The 18,465-nt window shown below is 40.9% G+C and overlaps 2 protein-coding genes across 2 annotated transcripts; both read left to right on the plus strand.

Annotated features, from left to right (window-relative positions):
- The first annotated feature begins 760 nt into the window (after nucleotides 1-760).
- Nucleotides 761-3,096, plus strand: LOC139559851 (regulator of G-protein signaling 21-like). The gene is made up of 5 exons (XM_071376233.1): nucleotides 761-924; nucleotides 1,131-1,190; nucleotides 1,282-1,340; nucleotides 1,493-1,659; nucleotides 2,044-3,096. The coding sequence occupies exons 1-5, from the start codon at nucleotides 842-844 to the stop codon at nucleotides 2,227-2,229; spliced, it is 555 nt and encodes a 184-aa protein (XP_071232334.1). The 5' UTR covers nucleotides 761-841; the 3' UTR covers nucleotides 2,230-3,096.
- An 11,705-nt stretch (nucleotides 3,097-14,801) lies between these two features.
- On the plus strand, nucleotides 14,802-18,039 carry LOC139559969 (regulator of G-protein signaling 21-like). Its single transcript, XM_071376468.1, has 5 exons — nucleotides 14,802-14,958; nucleotides 15,178-15,252; nucleotides 16,905-16,966; nucleotides 17,098-17,264; nucleotides 17,601-18,039. Exons 1-5 carry the CDS (start codon nucleotides 14,903-14,905, stop codon nucleotides 17,793-17,795), a joined length of 555 nt encoding a protein of 184 aa, XP_071232569.1. The 5' UTR covers nucleotides 14,802-14,902; the 3' UTR covers nucleotides 17,796-18,039.
- Nucleotides 18,040-18,465: the final 426 nt, after the last annotated feature.

Raw genomic sequence — 18,465 nt, forward strand, 5'->3', positions numbered from 1 at the left:
TACATTTTACATATGGGTGGTCGCGGGAATCTAACCCACTATCCTGCCGTTGTAAGTGCCAAGCTCTACCATCTGAGCTACAAAGGACCAATAACTTCTGGCAAAAACTCCAGATAAAATGATTAATGGGGAAATAATCCATCCAGGTGTCATGATACCAACTCTACTGACACCTACACCAAAATATTTGAACACTGTATTATGGTACTGTCTCATCCAAAAGGTTATACTCTTCAAAAGGCAAAAGTTTATGTTGGTAGCAAGTCTTGTAAAAAAAGCATGCATTGACGCACACCCAAAAATGCTTGTAAATGTGTTAACTAACAGAGGGTAAACTGTATAAAAAATAAATAGATATAGAGTCACATTTAGAGTGGTGGAAACAGAAGTTGCAGAATCATGGGGACCTGAAATCAAAAGGACTTCTTATGAAAGTACAACTTCCACCTGACAAATGTTTGAAAACTTTAACAAAAGGACCTTGTTTTTTATTCTTCACCTAAGCCAACTCGCAGAGTAAAGGTAAATATCTGCTTATCTGTTGTTTAAATTTCCCCTGTCATATTTACATCTCCTGGCCTTACTCTCGACAGACCTGTGCAGGTTTCTGAACGTGCAGACAAGCAACTACATTGAGCTGGTTTGAACAAACGGGCGTCATACCTTACTTCCTCTATGTTTGCGGTTTGGAACGAACGTAACGCGTGACGCTCACAGCAGCCATATTCTGTATAAAGAGGGGTGTTGATGAAACTGTCAAAATATATACACTTTGACAACTAGCAGAGAACCACAACACTGAGTACTACATACACAGAACCCAACTATTGTTCCCCTAAAGATGCCTATCTTAGTCACGTCACCATCAAGGGAACTGCATTCACACAACATGGACATGGACGACAAGAGGAGAAAGCAGACAAAGTGAGTATATGCAGTGATACATTTTACATTCAAAGTTGGTTTATCGCTCATTCGGCACTTTAATTGTTCTAAAAAAACATTAAATGAGGTTGCTGGTTTCCTTTGCACTTAGGAACAATATAACTTTTGGTTTTATTGTGCATGTGCACGTTTTGTGTGTATTCTTGTGTTTTACAGTGTATTCACCTATTTACTTCATGTTTCAGGGGAAGCGACTTCAAATCCCGACTACAGCGCAGATCTTCCCAATCCCCCAACACTGAACGGTAAATAGGATAGACTCTGTCAGGACACATCCAGGAACCACATCTCCATCCAGGGTTTTGATCTGAAACTAAATGTCCTCCACTTTTACAGACTTAGCCCTGAGATGATCCTGTGGTCCCAGTCTTTGGAGAGACTTCTCGCATCGAAATGTAAGCATTTCATGTACTTCAAAACAACATTTAAACATATAACAGGAGGTTGATGATATAATCGTCATATGTCCATTTTCGTAGGTTTGCAGGTTGTTCAGCCTAGCTAAGTCTGTCTGTGTGTCTGTCCCCCCCACCCCCGCACCCTTTAGATGGCATGACAACATTTCAAGCCTTCCTGAAGTCGGAGTTCAGTGACGAGAACATTGAGTTCTGGCTGATCTGTGAAGACTACAAGAAGATCAAGTCGTCCTTCAGGCTGTCCTCCAGGGCCAAGAAAATCTACAAGACATATATAGAAGCCGAGGCTCCAAAAGAGGTATGTTGTACTCAGAGGGCTGTTTTTACACACGATTCAACGTGGAGTGCCTGGATACAGCCCTTAGCCGTGGTATATTGGCCATATAACACAAACCCCCAAGGTGCCTTATTGCTATTATAAACTGGTAACAAACTTAATTAGAACAGTAAAAATAAATGTTTTGTCATACCCGTGGTATATGGTCTGATATATCACGGCTTTCAGCCAATCAGCATTCAGGGCTCGAACCACCCGGTTTATAATACTTTACGAAAAGCATGTAGATCTTTGATCATGTATGTATTTACTATATATTTACTATACTATATTTACTATTTACTATATATGACCACATCTGCTTGTATCCACCAAGTCTCATCAGTTTCCTCTATCTCTCGCCAGATCAACATTGACCACAAGACCAGAGATCTCATCAGGTGGAATGTGAAGACGCCCACCACAGTTTGCTTCGACGAGGCCCAGAGGATTGTGTACAGATTGATGGAGAAAGACTCCTACCCCCGGTTCCTCAGATCCAACATCTACAGGACCTTACTGGACTCTGCATCAGACTACATTAAGGTGTAAATGAATACCAACGGTAGAAACTGGACCGAGGCTTCCAACAATGGACTGCAATGTTAGACAGCCAAGAAGGGTTTGCAAATGGAATTCCTAAGAAGATGTTTTCAAATGTCAATTCTACTGGGTACAGAGATAAGAGGCCAAAGGGAAAGGCTGGAAGAAACGTACAGAAGCGACTTTGAGTCCTTGCTGACATTTGTGTCTAGTAGTCCATGTGCTTCCACTTGAAAGAGAAACACAACAGGGGCAGCAGCTAGTGGTTAAGAGCGTTGGGCCAGTAACTGAAAAGTCGCTGGTTTGAATCCATGTGTTGACTAGGTGAAAAATCTTTCGATGTGCCCTTAAGCAAGGTGCTTAACCCTAATTGCTCCTGTGAGTCGCTCTGGATAAGAGCGTCAGCTAAATTAATAAAAATGTAAATTGAACATACGACACATAGAAAAGGATTACAGAGAACATAGAAATAGATTGTATTTCTATGACAGAGATGGGGTGCTGGGGGATTACCTTGCAGAGTATGTGATAGTTAGGGACTTTCTGTGTCTTGGGGGATGTTTTCAATTATGCATATTATGTAGCATGTTAACAGCCAGAGCAGTAACTGTATGAGCAGGTATCTGCAGTTGATCAGTGGAGTTATTTGATGAGACATTAGATACGATTATCTACTAAGTGTGTCTTTTAAAACCAATACAAGTTTACAATAGGATATGTTTTTACTCTGACACCACGCCATGAGGCATGTAAGCTGAAAAAAATTATAACAAGTTGGAGAATTAATATGTGAAGGAATGACAATGTAAACATGTTGTTATTGCACTGTATATATGTAAAAGAAATATACAAATTAAAACAAGAGTTCTAACGTAATGAATGTATTTGTTTGCTAAATTAGGATCTTACTGAATATAAATTCAATAAAAACACATACATTCACACACAACAATTACTGCTTCAATCCTTCAAAACACTGATAATTTACTTAGAACATTCTAAGGTTTATTAAAGACCAGTTTTGTTGAAGAAGCTTCACACATTTTACTGAAAAGGTAACTTTTTACTTCAAGCATTTGGGTAAATTATGCATTAGGTATCTGAACAAAATAACAGCCAGATAGTTTAACAGTTTATGCAGAGAAAGAAACAACATATTACAAGCCTTTTTATAAGACATTATAAAGGCTCCTACATGCTAATAACAACTTATAAAGCATTACACCAGGATGCTTTAGTTTAGGTAAAGTGTTACCGTGAGAAGGTTTTGGCGGGAGAGAATCTAACTTTATGTGGCAGTTTGTCGCTTCCTGTACCAGTTCTCTGTTTCAGATCTGTTTGGCTGTTGATTGAGGTAGTGAGACAAAAAAACACATCATGACAAATCGTCATAATTTCCTTGTTTAGACACACTGTGTATTAGTAACCAGTTTCTCCTCATTTAACTGGGTCATGTGACAGTCAGAAGCCTCAGAACGGTCGATTTAGCAGACTTTCTATCTCGTCAGAAGAACAGGATGTGTGGAAGTTTTTTTTTGCGCTGTGTTCTGACGGAGAGAGATATCTCACAGACATGTCATTGACAAAAAAACTGCAAGTTGAATATCCTGCTTATCAGGCACAAAAACACATACAGTGGGGAGAACAAGTATTTGATACACTGCCGATTTTGCAGGTTTTCCTACTTACAAAGCATGTAGAGGTCTGTAATTTTTATCATAGGTACACTTCAACTGTGAGAGACGGAATCTAAAACAAAAATCCAGAAAATCACATTGTATGATTTTTAAATAATTAATTTGCATTTTATTGCATGACATAAGTATTTGATCACCTACCAACCAGTAAGAATTCCGGCTCTCACAGACCTGTTAGTTTTTCTTTAAGAAGCCCTCCTGTTCTCCACTCATTACCTGTATTAACTGCACCTGTTTGAACTCGTTACCTGTATAAAAGACACCTGTCCACACACTCAATCAAACAGATTCCAACCTCTCCACAATGGCCAAGACCAGAGAGCTGTGTAAGGACATCAGGGATAAAATTGTAGACCTGCACAAGGCTGGGATGGGCTACAGGACAATAGGCAAGCAGCTTGGTGAGAAGGAAACAACTGTTGGCGCAATTATTAGAAAATGGAAGAAGTTCAAGATGACGGTCAATCACCCTCGGTCTGGAGCTCCATGCAAGATTTCACCTCGTGGGGCATCAATGATCATGAGGAAGGTGAGGGATCAGCCCAGAACTACACGGCAGGACCTGGTCAATGACCTGAAGAGAGCTGGGACCACAGTCTCAAAGAAAACCATTAGTAACAGACTACGCCGTCATGGATTAAAATCCTGCAGCGCACGCAAGGTCCCCCTGCTTAAGCCAGTGCATGTCCAGGCCTGTCTGAAGTTTGCCAATGACCATCTGGATGATCCAGGGGAGGAATGGGAGAAGGTCATGTGGTCTGATGAGACAAAAATAGAGCTTTTTGGTCTAACTCCACTCGCCGTGTTTGGAGGAAGAAGAAGTATGAGTACAACCCCAAGAACACCATCCCAACCGTGAAGCATGGAGGTGGAAACATCATTCTTTGGGGATGCTTTTCTGCAAAGGGGACAGGACGACTGCACCGTATTGAGGGGAGGATGGATGGGGCCATGTATCGCGAGATCTTGGCCAACAACCTCCTTCCCTCAGTAAGAGCATTGAAGATGGGTCGTGGCTGGGTCTTCCAGCATGACAACGACACGAAACACACAGCCATGGCAACTAAGGAGTGGCTCCGTAAGAAGCATCTCAAGGTCCTGGAGTGGCCTAGCCAGTCTCCAGACCTGAACCCAATAGAAAATCTTTGGAGGGAGCTGAAAGTCCGTATTGCCCAGCGACAGCCCCGAAACCTGAAGGATCTGGAGAAGATCTGTAGGGAGGAGTGGGCCAAAATCCCTGCTGCAGTGTGTGCAAACCTAGTCAAGAACTACAGGAAACGTATGATCTCTGTAATTGCAAACAAAGGTTTCTGTACCAAATATTAAGTTCTGCTTTTCTGATGTATCAAATACTTATGTCATGCAATAAAATGCAAATTAATTACTTAAAAATCATACAATGTGATTTTCTGGATTTTTGTTTTAGATTCCGTCTCTCATAGTTGAAGTGTACCTATGATAAAAATTACAGACCTCTACATGCTTTGTAAGTAGGAAAACCTGCAAAATCGGCAGTGTATCAAATACTTGTTCTCCCCACTGTAACTTGTTTCTCACAAGTGTAGCAAAGGTTGTGAGCTCTGAAAACAATGTGTCCACTCTGTAATGACTGTAATAATAATATATTGAATGCATTAACAGAAATTACCGTAACTAAACAAATTATTGGGATTAATGGTAAACGTACTACTGGTGATATACTGTATGTAATGGGGATTTGCTAGACGCAAACTATCAGAGGGCAAACAATTTACACAATGAAGTTATGAAACAATAAATACACACAAATTGGCAGGAGAGTGCATTCTGCAGAGAGACACACCTTGTGCATCTAAGCCACTGTCACGCCCAGACCTTAGTATTCTATGTTTTCTGTATTATTTTGGTCAGGTCAGGGTGTGACGAGGGTGGGTATGATTGTTTTGTATTGTCTAGGGTTTTTGTATGTCTAGGTGTGTGTGTGTAGTCTAGCCATATGTAGGTCTATGGTGGCCTGAATTGGTTCCCAATCAGAGGCAGCTCTTTATCGTTGTCTCTGATTGGGGATCCTATTTAGGTTGCCATTTTCCATTTTGGTTTTGTGGGTTATTGTCTATGTGTAGTTGCATGTCAGCACTCAGTTACAGTATATTAGCTTCACGTTCGTTTTGTTGTTTTGTATAGTTTGTTCAGTATTCTTTCTTTGATTAAAGAAGAATGTATTCAAATCACGCTGCGCTTTGGTCTCATCGTTACGACGAACGTGACAGCCACACTTCCCTTTCTTCTTTTAAATTATACCCAAGACGGTTTATCTTCACACATACTGTAGGCCTAAGGTAGTTTTTCCCAACAGTCCTCCAGTACCCCCAACAGCACACCATTTTGTTGTAGCTCTGGACAAGCAAACCTGATTACACTCGTCAACTAACATCAAAACTGTCCAGGGCTACAACAGAACTGTGTGCCGTTGGGGATACTGGAGGACTGTTGGAAACACTGGCCCAAGGAATACTCTCAGGAACGGTTTCAGGTCCAACGCAGTAGCCATTTATGGAAAACCAATGCAATTTAAAACGAATGTAATTTCATTTATTATATCAATTTGATCAAATTGCTTGGCATGCAAAAGGCAAATACCCTGCCTTATGTTGCCGATGCCTGGTTTGTCAGATCAGTATTTGGCAACCTTATAGTTTCTTAGTATAGATTCATAAACAATCTACAAGCTAATAATTAACTGTTGATAAATTACTATAAAATTACTGTACATTTCTTAGTAAAGTAACATTTTTCTTTTCATGCATGACCCAAAGTGACAAAGCAAGACCCCATGCATATACACTTATACACAATACACTGCAGGAGTAAATGCTCAAATGGAACTCACTTGGATGCTTGTGCATATTAACTGTCTATCTATGCCATCTATAGCCTCCGTGTACAGTATCTACAGAGCCTTCAGAAAGTATTCACACCCCTTGACTTATTCCACATTGTTGTGTTACAGCCTGAATTCAAAATGGATTGTTTTCTCACCCATCTACACCCATCTACACACATTACTCCATAATGACAACGTGAAAACATGTTTTTAAAAATGTTTGCAAATATATTGAAAATTTAATACAGAAATATCTAATTTACATACTGTATGTGTTCACACCACTAAGTCAGTGCTTTGTAGAAGTACCTTTGTCAGCGATGACTGCTGTGAGTCTTTCTGGGTAAGTCCGTAAGAGCTTTCCACACCTGGAATGTGCAATATTTTCCCATTGTTCTATTCTAACTTCTTCAAACTCTGTCAAATTGGTTGTTCTCCATTGCTAGACAACCATTTTCAGGACACCCGATTCAACCAGTTTTGGCTGTGAGATGCATCAAGGAGAGAGACTAGCACTCACCGCTGGAAAGGCCATAACAACAATAGCCTCAGGGTAACGGTTTCGCTCACAGAATCCCTCATTCCCAGTAGGCATAGGCACATTCGGTGAACCAGACGAAATTAGGCTTATAGGAACCAGAACCCGGATACCCCCTTATGAGGATGAACTCACTCGCAAATCGCACTTTTCTAACTTGAGATCCAGAAAGGGAATGCGGTGAGATGCAGTTTGACAACTCATTTTCTGGTTTCCTATGAAGCGTAGAGACTGAGTATGAGACCCCTGCATGTATGTGTGTAACACTGCGACTGTTATAGCTGGTGGCTCATGAGCATTCTGAATTCATAGACTCTGAGGTGCTTGCTGAGGACATATAAGTCTAGAACGGAGTGTAAAATGTACCAGCCGGTACTGAACCTGACATAAAAATCAGTCGGCTTGCCCGTGTCTGGAGATGGGAGGATGTTCCTTCCCTCAAAACAGGCACTGAGACCTCAGGAACAGTCGACTTGATGACAACGCAGCAGCGGGAGGGACGCGTGACAAATTGTAGCCTGTACCCTGATCTGACTGTTCACATGAACCAGAGCAACACAGCACATGCGCACCATTGGGACTGAATGTATTCAACTGAAATATGTCTTCTGCATTTAACCCAACCCCTCTAAATCAGAGAGGTGCGGGGGGCTGCCATAATCAACATCCACATCTTCGGCACCCAGGGAACAGTGAGTTAACTGCCTTGCTCAGGTGGAAGAACAATAGATTTTTACCGTGTCAGCTCAGGGATTCATTCCTGCAACCTTTCAGTTACTGGCCCAACACTCGAACCACTAGGCAATGGTTGGAGCAGACAGCAAGCCTCCCGTCAAGTGCCATCTGAAGGCACAGGGACTGGGAGAGCTTGGCTATCTTTCCCTTACCACCACTCTCAAACCGTGTCTAAATGTGGAGAGTTTTTAATTGAACCCACAACGGGAGACACAACACTTTGGATACCAGTGAACACTGTGGAACCTTGGGTTGACACAACTGTTTATGTGCCAAGGTTTGCATGATAGCTCGTTCAACTCAGGGTTTGGGGGCTCCTGTAAAAAATGGTACCCCGATTGGCAGTGGCACTTGGGGGTACTTCTGTCACAACAGGCGGTAAGATGCGCGCTGGTAACCGGCTTGCACCCAGCACTGGACCACACACATTAAAAATAGACCCAGGCGAAAAAACGCTATAATGAAGGTTATCACACCCGCCAGTCACAGGTACCAGTGTGTCACGTTCTGACCATAGTTCTTGTGTGTTTTACTTGTTTTAGTGTTGGTCAGGATGTGAGCTGGGTGGGCATTCTATGTTGTGTGTCTAGTTTGTCTGTTTCTATGTTTGGCCTAATATGGTTCTCAATCAGAGGCAGGTGTTTTGTGTTGTCTCTGATTGGGAATCATATTTAGGTGGCTTGTTTTGTGTTGGGGTTTGTGGGTGGTTGTTTCCTGTCTTTGTGTTCGTTTCACCAGAGAGGACTGTTTCGGTTTGCCACGTTTGTTATTTTTGTATTGTTGTAAGTGTTCACAGTTTCGTTTATTAAACATGTTGAGCACTGGCTACGCTGTGTGTTGGTCCGATCCCTGCTACACCTTCTCTTCTCGTGAAGAGGAGGAAGGCTGCCGTTACACAGTGCCACAGCACCTTGCAACCCAGCTGGAAGAAGCTCTGAAACACTCACCCCTTCTGTGGTAACAGACAGAGGCAATTCTTAATTTAATCTAATCTAATTTCCAGGAATTAAACCAATCGCCTATAGAACCCATAACCTGTATCACTAAGCACCTCATAGTGACTAGTGAGCTACAGGCAGGACACAGCAATGAATCCCTGTAATGAGCCACCTATGAGGGAGAAGTTGTGGACAGAGAGCGAATTGCCCAATTTATTACTCTAACCCTGGGGAGATTGATATACCCCTTAAACCCTGTGAAAACCATGGAATGTGGGGCAACTGAGGGGCATTAAACATGAACAAGCTTCCAACACACTTTGAGCCTGCATGAAGCCCGGTCCCCTTATGGGCACAGAGGGCTCTGGCAATGGATAACGTAGGACTCTGTTTGCCGTAACAAAATGTGGGGGCACTGTCCGGTGGAACCGAACCCTTCATTGATAAGTCTGGGAAGAGAGGCAAGCAGTCCTTAACCACAGAACCTGGTCACCATCTCTCTACGAGTAGCCATCAAATCAAATCAAATTTATTTATATAGCCCTTCGTACATCAGCTAATATCTCAAAGTGCTGTACAGAAACCCAGCCTAAAACCCCAAACAGCAAGCAATGTAGGTGTAGAAGCACGGTGGCTAGGAAGAACTCCCTAGAAAGGCCAAAACCTAGGAAGAAACCTAGAGAGGAACCAGGCTATGAGGGGTGGCCAGTCCTCTTCTGGCTGTGCCGGGTGGAGAAGTATCCTTCTGTCACTATCGGAAACACCAAGCCCTTTATGGAATACTACAAGATTGTTGAAAGAACCTACGCCACGGACCACTAGAGCAACAGTGGCAGCCGTCCCCTAGTCCCACACATGAACTGATTCGAGCGAGGGCAGCCTGAGCATGGACCGAGCCGAGACATACAAAATAACAAACGTGAGTATCTTTGGGGTATGACCGGGAAGCCGAAACTTGGCTTGTTAGCCTTCGTCATTTCAGTCACGTTAGCTATCGTACTTATTGCTATAGCCAGGCCAAGCAATCAAAATAATAACTCATTGTTTTATTAGTAAACATGAGAACCATACAAAACTTCAACACACAACGTCCAGGGGGTGAGCACGCTCTACCAATAAGGGACAGTTTAGTTGGCGCAACGTAAGACAGCCTTGTTTTCCAATTGTTTCTTTTAGTACCGTGAAACGTTCCTGTTCATATTGAGGTGAAGAGCGGAATAATTTAACCTCTATAGAATCGGTGTCCCTATACCGGGAAGGTTGAGCTAACGTGTGTTAATGTGATTAGCATGACGTTTGTAAGTAACAGCAAACCTTCCAGGACATAGACATGTGTTATATGGGCAGAAAGCTTAAATTCTTGTTAATCTAACTGCACTGTCCAATTTACAGTAGCTATTACAGTGAATGAACACCATGCTTTTGTTTGAGGAGAATGCACAACAACAGCAAAACATTTATCATGGCAACTGGTTTGATACATTTACCTCTGAAGGTAAATAATGTACGTACATTCAGTAATCTTGCTCTGATTTGTCATCCTGAGGGTCCCAGAGATAAACTGAAGCTGAAGTTTTGTTTGATACAATACATTGTTATATTCAAATGTAGGAACTGGGTTCTACAGTTTGAACCCCTGCTGTGTCTGCAGGAATTTCCACTGATTGTTTTCGATCAGCAGGTTCTCACTTCCTCTGCGTCGGGGTCAATTGGGTCGTCACATGAAAAATACTTATTCTTAAAATAACATTGTCTACATACCTATCTACCTATGTGCATAGTAACCTACTTCATGTTCCACGTTTGTGGTAACAGCGGAAACAAAGAAAAGTTAGGCCCTTCAGAACATGAGCACAAATTAAGTATGTCTATGTTTGGGCCTGTATTCACAAAGCGTCTCAGAGTAGTGTTGAAGTAGGATCGGTTTTGCCTTTTAAATCATAATGAATAAAAGAGAAGACCTGATCCTAGATCACGGGGTGGCAGGTAACCTAGTGGTTAGAGCGTTGTGCCAGTAATCGAAAAGGTTGCTGGATTGAATCCATGAACCGGCAAGGTAAAAATCTGTCGTTCTGCCTCTGATCAAGGCAGTTAACCCACTGTTCCTAGGCCGTCATTGTAAATAAGAATTTGTTCTTAACTGACTTGCCTAGTTAAATAAAGGTTCAACTTTAAAATAAAATTAATCAGCTCTCCTACTCTGAGACCCTTTGTGAATCCTTTGTCCTGGTGTTAGACTGTTCCTGGGCTGAATACACTTCCTGTTGGTTGGCTACAACACAGATCCTATAAATAGACTACCACCTGTCAGAGAACATTCCAGTCATTCCTCACCACACCTTCATCCACTGAGGTGTATTTTTAACTCCTCAAACAGTCTATTTAAAAAACATTCTTGACCTGATTGAACTGCATCCTCAACCTGATGAATAGAATAGCCTGAGATAACATCTTGGATAAAGGCCACAAACACAAGTAACTCACAGGTTTCATTCTTCCTATTGAACAGCTGATAACATAGCAGTAGTCTACCAGCAGTAGTCTAGTCTACTTGTTACTTAATTTTACAGTTTTAATCTTTCCTAACTTCTAGCAATGTTTCTGCCCTTATCCCCACTTTCTATGTCTCACAACAACAAAAAAACAGGTGCAAATGCTTTGTAAATTAGGACCCCATGAACTCTACATTTTGTCTCGCTTACAAAGTTAGACAACTCAAAGCACTTGCAATCCTAAAGGGAACATGCAGATACACACTTATTCTCTAAACAATCAATTAATCAAATTTTATATTGCACATTTCTTACAGAGAATGTATTTTAAAGTGCTTAACGATCCTTGGATGTGCTGGAGTTTGGCATGGTGGTCTAAAACCGACACTGGACCATGCATTGCCCTCTGCTATGGAGGTTTGAATTCTCCATCTGCAACGTTAAAGCATGTCCATCCACTTATATTCTATCTTTCTCACATTTATCTTTCTTATGAAGTCACACACACACAAAAAAACATTTGGATTGATCTAAGTCACAAATAAAATGGTGACATAAACACAACAACTCCTGTCATACCCTCCTGTTACCTCCGTTTTTATTTTAATGAAGCGTTGTGTTGTCGCTTCGAGATCAGTTTGATCAATGATGAACACGTCAGCTGATATCCAATGATTACACCTTCTAAAGACAAGAATGTGATTCCATTCAAAAACTAGACATGCCTCGTAATCCATTGTTATGTACAGGTGTAGGATCTTAATTTGAGCCAGTTTGTTACAGCAGGAAAATAATCCTGCAGCAACAGGAAATGTGAATTATTTTGTGGATTATAATGAATGGACATTTATGTAGGGGTTGATATATTTTGTACTAGGACAAATCAAGTCTGAAATTTCTAAATGAAAATCACAAACTTTAGAAGCATTTTTAAAACTCAAATACACTACAAGTTTGCATGTCCTGTAGTGCAGGAAAATTCTCTGCAAATTAAGATCCTACATCTGTAATTAGCCAATAATAAAGGGGAGCATGAGGTCTGAATCTCGTTGCTCTCATGTGCCCTCATCTATTATTCCACAAAAGGCCTGGCAAGTAAATGTGAGGAATTGGAGTGAAGCTCGTCAGATAAAAGCACGCCCAGCTAACCCATAACATTCTGAGACCCATATGTCTCTTAGAGCATGGCGAGACCATGGTTGTCCTATGGTTATTTTGCATACAACCTTCCCACAACTTTTTGGGAATGGTGCAGGATAGTTTCTTGGTATTTCATTAATTTAACACATTTACTAAAAGTTCAAACATAGTTTCATTTAATTTCAATTTTACTAATGTTCTAGGAACGTTCTCGAACTGGTCAAGTTTGACATTGGGAATGTTCTAAAAGAAGAATGTAAAAAAATAAATACATTCTTCTGTGGGAATTTCAGTACTTCAGCATAACGTTTCCTACAGTCTTCCTCATGGTTCTAATTCAAATCAAATCAAAATTCAACCCAATTTTATTTGTCACATACACATGGTTAGCAGATGTTAATGCGAGTGTAGAGAAATGCTTGTGCTTCTAGTTCCGACAGTGCAGTAATATCTAACAAGTCACCTAACAGTTCCCCAACAACTACCTAATACACACAAATCTAAAGGGGTGAATGATAATATGTACATATAAGTATATGGATGAGCGATGGCCGAGCGGCATAGGCAAGGTGCAGTAGATGGTATAAAATACAGTATATACATGTGATATGAGTAATGTAAGATATGTAAACATTATTAAAGTGGCATTATTTAGAGTGCATTGTATAAAGTGACTAGTGATCCATTTATTAAAGTGGCCAGTGATTGGGTCTCAATGCGGGCAGCAGCCTCTCTGAGTTAGTGATTGCTGTTTAGCAGTTTGATGGCCTTGAGATAGAAGCTGTTTTTCAGTCTCTCGGCCCCTGCTTTGATGCACCTGTACTGACCTCGCCTTCTGGATGGTAGCGGTGTGAAAATGCAGTGGCTCGGGCGGTTGATGTCCTTGATGATCTTTTTGGCCTTTCCTGTGACATCGGGTGCTGTAGGTGTCATGGAGGGCAGGAAGTTTGCCCCCGGTGATGCGTTGTGCAGACCTCACTACCCTCTGGAGAGCCCTGGGGTTGAGGGTGGTGCAGTTGCCGTACCAGGCTGTGGCCAGTACGGCAGGACAGCAGACTGTAGCCAGCCCGACAGGATGCTCTCGATTGTGCATCTGTAAAAGTTTGTTCCTAAAATGTTCTCAAATTGTTCAAAGAACATTAATTAGCAACGTTCTTCTGTGGGAATTTCAGTACTTCAGCATAAAGTTTCCTACAGGTTTCCTCATGGCTCTATGTAAAGTAATGTTCTCAAATTGTTCAGAGAACGTGATGAAAACTTTCCATAAAAACCACAAGAAAACGTTAGCAACGTTCAGAGAATGTTACAAGAATGTTATTTTAAAACATACATTCCGTTTTCAGCATTAACAAAACTCTCTTGATCCTCTATCTTGTTAATAATTGTATTCAGATGTGTTGGCCGTGCCCACTAATTGGCCACACCTGATCTTAACGAGTGATTGTTTCCTTTGAAATAGGGTCTGTTTGAATAGACTCAAATGAACAGCTTTGTATGCCTAAAGAAACATGGTATGCTAGCTCCATCCTGGTGGCGCAGTGGACTAAATCCATGGTTAGAGAGCATATGATTATAGGTTTTAATCTCACTGATGCTGTGTAACAATAACAAATAAATGTGTTTGTATGATTAATGCGTAAGGAAATTAATTTCCATGTGTCCAATAGGTGCTTGGAGTTCAAAAATGATTACCCCAAATAAGCTAGCAGTGTTATTAAAAGTCTTATTGAAAAATTATTCTGTCAAAGTTTTAAGGAAGTTATTCGAAAACCTCCAAATAAACCTATAATGTCCATTCTCAGAGTGTTAATTAAACCTCCTAGGAGAACAGTTAGGGAACCAGAGTTGGTTACTACATGATACCATATGTGTTACTTCATAGTTTTGATGTCTTCACTATTATTCTACAATGTAGAAAATAGTAAAACATAAAGAAAAACCCTCGAATGAGTAGGTGTGCCCAAACTTATGACTGGTACTGTACATTTGCACAATTTCAAAGGAACCAAATGTGCTGGCTGGGACTCCATTGACCTATTGTTAGCTTGGGACAATGCTCAGTGACTCGACATCCTGGTTGTTGAGTGTAGATTTCCCCGTGATTATGGAGAAGAGCCAATCAGGATTGAGATGCAAGTGGAGCTTGGGTATTCTTGGCTGTGTCAGAGAGCATAAAGAATCCACCGAGCTTCCTTAAGAATTGGGAAACTCAACGAACAGGGTTGAGAGGGTGATATGTACACAGTATTTAGCCATTGAACACAAATAATTTTTAAAAAATGGATATGTGCTGTGAGACGGCCTCGGAAGACCTTGACAAGACCAAAAGGCTTTTGTAAGTTGTTGATGTAATTTGGTTTTGTAATTATTATTATTAGTTTTAATAAAAGTTGTTATAGTCGTTATGAGCACATATTTGTATTGTATTACATTTGCATAATTTCATCACATATGAAACATCGTAATGTGACTGGGCTATAAATAAGTGTACTATAATACTTTTCTAAAAAGACCACTGAACATTCTTTCTGTGTTCTTATCATTTATTCTGCAGGCATGTACCCTGGAAATCGAGACTCCACAACTTCCTCAATAGTCCCTCACCTCACTCAAAGAAGAAAATGCGCAGGTATGTGAAACTGAAAAAAATATATATATAATTTTGCTGGTATGTATTTTAAATATGTTGTCACTATACCATCATTTTACTAAATATATGATACCAGGCCAAGTATCACGATACCGAGTAGTGGGGGGGGGGGGGGGGGGGGGGGTTCTGTGGCCTAGCGTCCTGTTCGCCCCGTCCTCCTGACGCTTGTTCCCGTTTTCTAAACGTTATGTGCTTAAGCGTCCTGTTCGCCCCGTCCTCCTGACGCTTGTTCCCGTTTTCTAAACGTTATGTGCATTAGCGTCCTGTTCGCCCCGTCCTCCTGACGCTTGTTCCCGTTTTCTAAACGTTATGTGCATTAGCGTCCTGTTCGCCCCGTCCTCCTGACGCTTGTTCCCGTTTTCTAAACGTTATGTGCATGTGCTACAAAACAAACTCGTCACAGACATTCACACTTCTACTCAAAACAACACATATTAACTTCACACTGTTCACTGTATAATAAAATACTGCATAGAATGGCTATTTTATTTTACCTTTATTTAACTAGGCAGGTCAGTTAAGAACAAATTCTTATTTACAATGACGGCCTAGGAGCAGTGGGTTAACTGCCTTGTTCAGGGGCAGAACGACAGATTTTCACCTTGTCAGCTCAGGGATTCGATCCAACGCTCTAACCACTAGGCTACCTGCCGCCCCAAAATTTGCACAGGCCTACCTATAATTTGGCTGGAGGAATGGGAGGAAGGAATATACATGCATAATGATCCGCATGTCACTGTAGCAGTAAGGAGAAAACGCTATATATGAATCAAATCTACCTTTGAAGCACATCTCATGAGTTGCAGACCCTTTTTATTTCTTCCTGTGCCAATCAAATTGGCTTAGACCTACTGTCAAGTTAGCAGGTTGTTAGCTAGAAAGGTAACATGACTGAATAACGTTGTTTGTTATCAAACCAATACTTAACGGGCCGGGATTAGTTTAAAACCGCCCGCGACATGGTTTGTGAAATATCACAGAAATCGCGCAGAAAGAAAAAGGGTAGCTCCGTTTATAGGAGTAATATTTTTTTTTTTACCGTTTGAGCTAGAAACAAGCCGTTTTCTTTGCTCTAAAGCTGCAAGCATGTCTGTCGTGAAGCGGGTTTTCCTCTCTGGCACTGCTGTGTGACAGCGAATTTGTCACTACTGTATACTCAGATTGGCCTGTGCTCTTGGTTATATCAGGATGAAATTATATACAATGTATCAACTTTGCTCGTTCTGCGCACTGCTCCGGTGTATCAAACATACACATGTAATAACAGAAGACCGATCAGGGTCTCCATCCCCGCTCGCCATCAAGGCTCAATTATATTTTAAAAACTGATGGAGGAATAGATATGCATGAAGAGTGGACAGAGAAGCAGGTGAGTGAGGGCTGGCAGGGGTTACGGCTTGCTGATCACAGCTGCCACACATGATAAACATTTTATAACAGGCGACCGCGAGTTCTTTAGATCGGTAGGGCCGAAAATGTTTGTAGTATTATATAAAACTGTATGTTATTCTAAAATGTTGGTATCATGACGTTTTGATTATATTACTGGTCTACCAGTATACCTTGCAACAATAATTCAGTTACACTATTCCCATATTTCAACCTCTTTTTGTTATTTTTTTTATTTGCAGACAATCTGTTAATGAAGCGAAACAGTGGGGACAATCCTTAGAGAAACTACTCAATCATAAATGTAATTTTTGTTTTATATATATATATACAGTAAATACATACAACATATTTTTGTAAATATATAAAACACACTACCGGACTGCAGATTACGCCTAAATCAACCCAAATATTTTCTCTCCATTTTGCTTCTAGGTGGCCAAGTGGCATTTCGGGTCTTCCTGAAGTCTGAGTTCTGTGAGGAGAATCTGGAGTTTTGGCTTGCCTGTGAAGATTTCAAGTCCATCACCAGTTCAGAGAAGCTTGCCTGGAAAGCTACTAGCATTTATGAAGAATTCATCCAAAGTGACTCCCCTATGGAGGTAGAAACACATTATATTATCATTATCACAGTACCATCATGTATATCACTTCATGTTCCTTATAGTGATAATAAATGAGTGACTTTCTTGGCAAGTTATACAGATTAAAAATAATAATATTTAGAAATTCCCCATGAGTAACTCTGTAACTGCTGCACAGTGGGAGAATATCATCTGTAAACTTTCCAGGATGACATGAAGGAAAACTATAATAGATTTAAAAGTAACCTAAAACCAAATTAGATGAAGAACGACTGACATGTATGATAATAGTGTATAAATAGGGTTATTTAAGGTTGTGTCGAGTGTGATTATTGCATTTCTTTCTCAAATCAGGTCAACGTCGATTACCACACAAGAGACACCATTGCTCAGAGTCTCCACAAGCCAACGCCATCTTGTTTTGACGGTGCCCAGAGGAAGGTCTGTAGCCTTATGGAGAACGATGCGTATCCTCGATTCATTCAGTCTGACTACTACAAGGACCTGTGTGCTGGTGGCAGGGGCTTAGGAAAACATACAAGAACTTGAGACTGACTGACTCAGACTCCAAAAAAATGTACTCTGGCAATCCAATTCTCTGCTCTTCTCTTGAAGTGTGCACTTGACTTGAACACTCCCTCACATGGAATGGACTTGAACACTCCCTCACATGGAATGGTTCATCTGATAAACAACCAACGAATGCTACTGACTTCAAGTGCCTGTGTTATTTGTATATATTGATGGTGATGTATATTTGTAAACTTGTAATATTTAATATTTAATAACTCCATTGTAAGTTGTACTTGTAATTCAGCTTGTTGCTATAAAGATTTATTGTACATTTAAAAAAAAAACTTAATCATGGATTTAGCAATGTAAAAATTCCTCCAGCCAATGATTACATCAATCCCATGTGTAAGTACCGGAGGAGAGTAGAGAATCGGGGTGCGGCCTTAGTCCTCTTCATCCCCCTGTGGCGCGTTAGGGCATCGACCATGGCTCTCCACCTACACTGAACATTGCAGCAAGGTCTCATCTGATAACACAATCGTAGCCAGATATTGCAGCCGAGATTCAATCAATCAATCAATCAATCCATCAAATGTATTTATAAAACCCTTTTTACATCAGCAGATGTCACCAAGTGCTTATACAGAAACCCAGCCTAAAACACCAAAGAGGAAGCGATGCAGAAGCAACGTGTCTCGGGAAAACT

Source organism: Salvelinus alpinus, chromosome 30, assembly GCF_045679555.1.
Source record: "Salvelinus alpinus chromosome 30, SLU_Salpinus.1, whole genome shotgun sequence".
NCBI lineage: Eukaryota > Metazoa > Chordata > Actinopteri > Salmoniformes > Salmonidae > Salvelinus > Salvelinus alpinus.

What these genes read in the sequence shown, in the direction of transcription:
- LOC139559851 (XM_071376233.1), top strand. Translation starts at nt 842, where the DNA reads ATGCCTATCTTAGTCACGTCACCATCAAGGGAACTGCATTCACACAAC. An exon ending in CAATCCCCCAACACTGAACG is followed by an intron (nt 1,191 to 1,281) that starts GTAAATAGGATA and finishes CCACTTTTACAG; the next exon opens with ACTTAGCCCTGAGATGATCC. An exon ending in AAGCCGAGGCTCCAAAAGAG is followed by an intron (nt 1,660 to 2,043) that starts GTATGTTGTACT and finishes ATCTCTCGCCAG; the next exon opens with ATCAACATTGACCACAAGAC.
- LOC139559969 (XM_071376468.1), top strand. Translation starts at nt 14,903, where the DNA reads ATGGATATGTGCTGTGAGACGGCCTCGGAAGACCTTGACAAGACCAAA. An exon ending in TCAAAGAAGAAAATGCGCAG is followed by an intron (nt 15,253 to 16,904) that starts GTATGTGAAACT and finishes TTTTATTTGCAG; the next exon opens with ACAATCTGTTAATGAAGCGA. An exon ending in GAAACTACTCAATCATAAAT is followed by an intron (nt 16,967 to 17,097) that starts GTAATTTTTGTT and finishes TTTTGCTTCTAG; the next exon opens with GTGGCCAAGTGGCATTTCGG.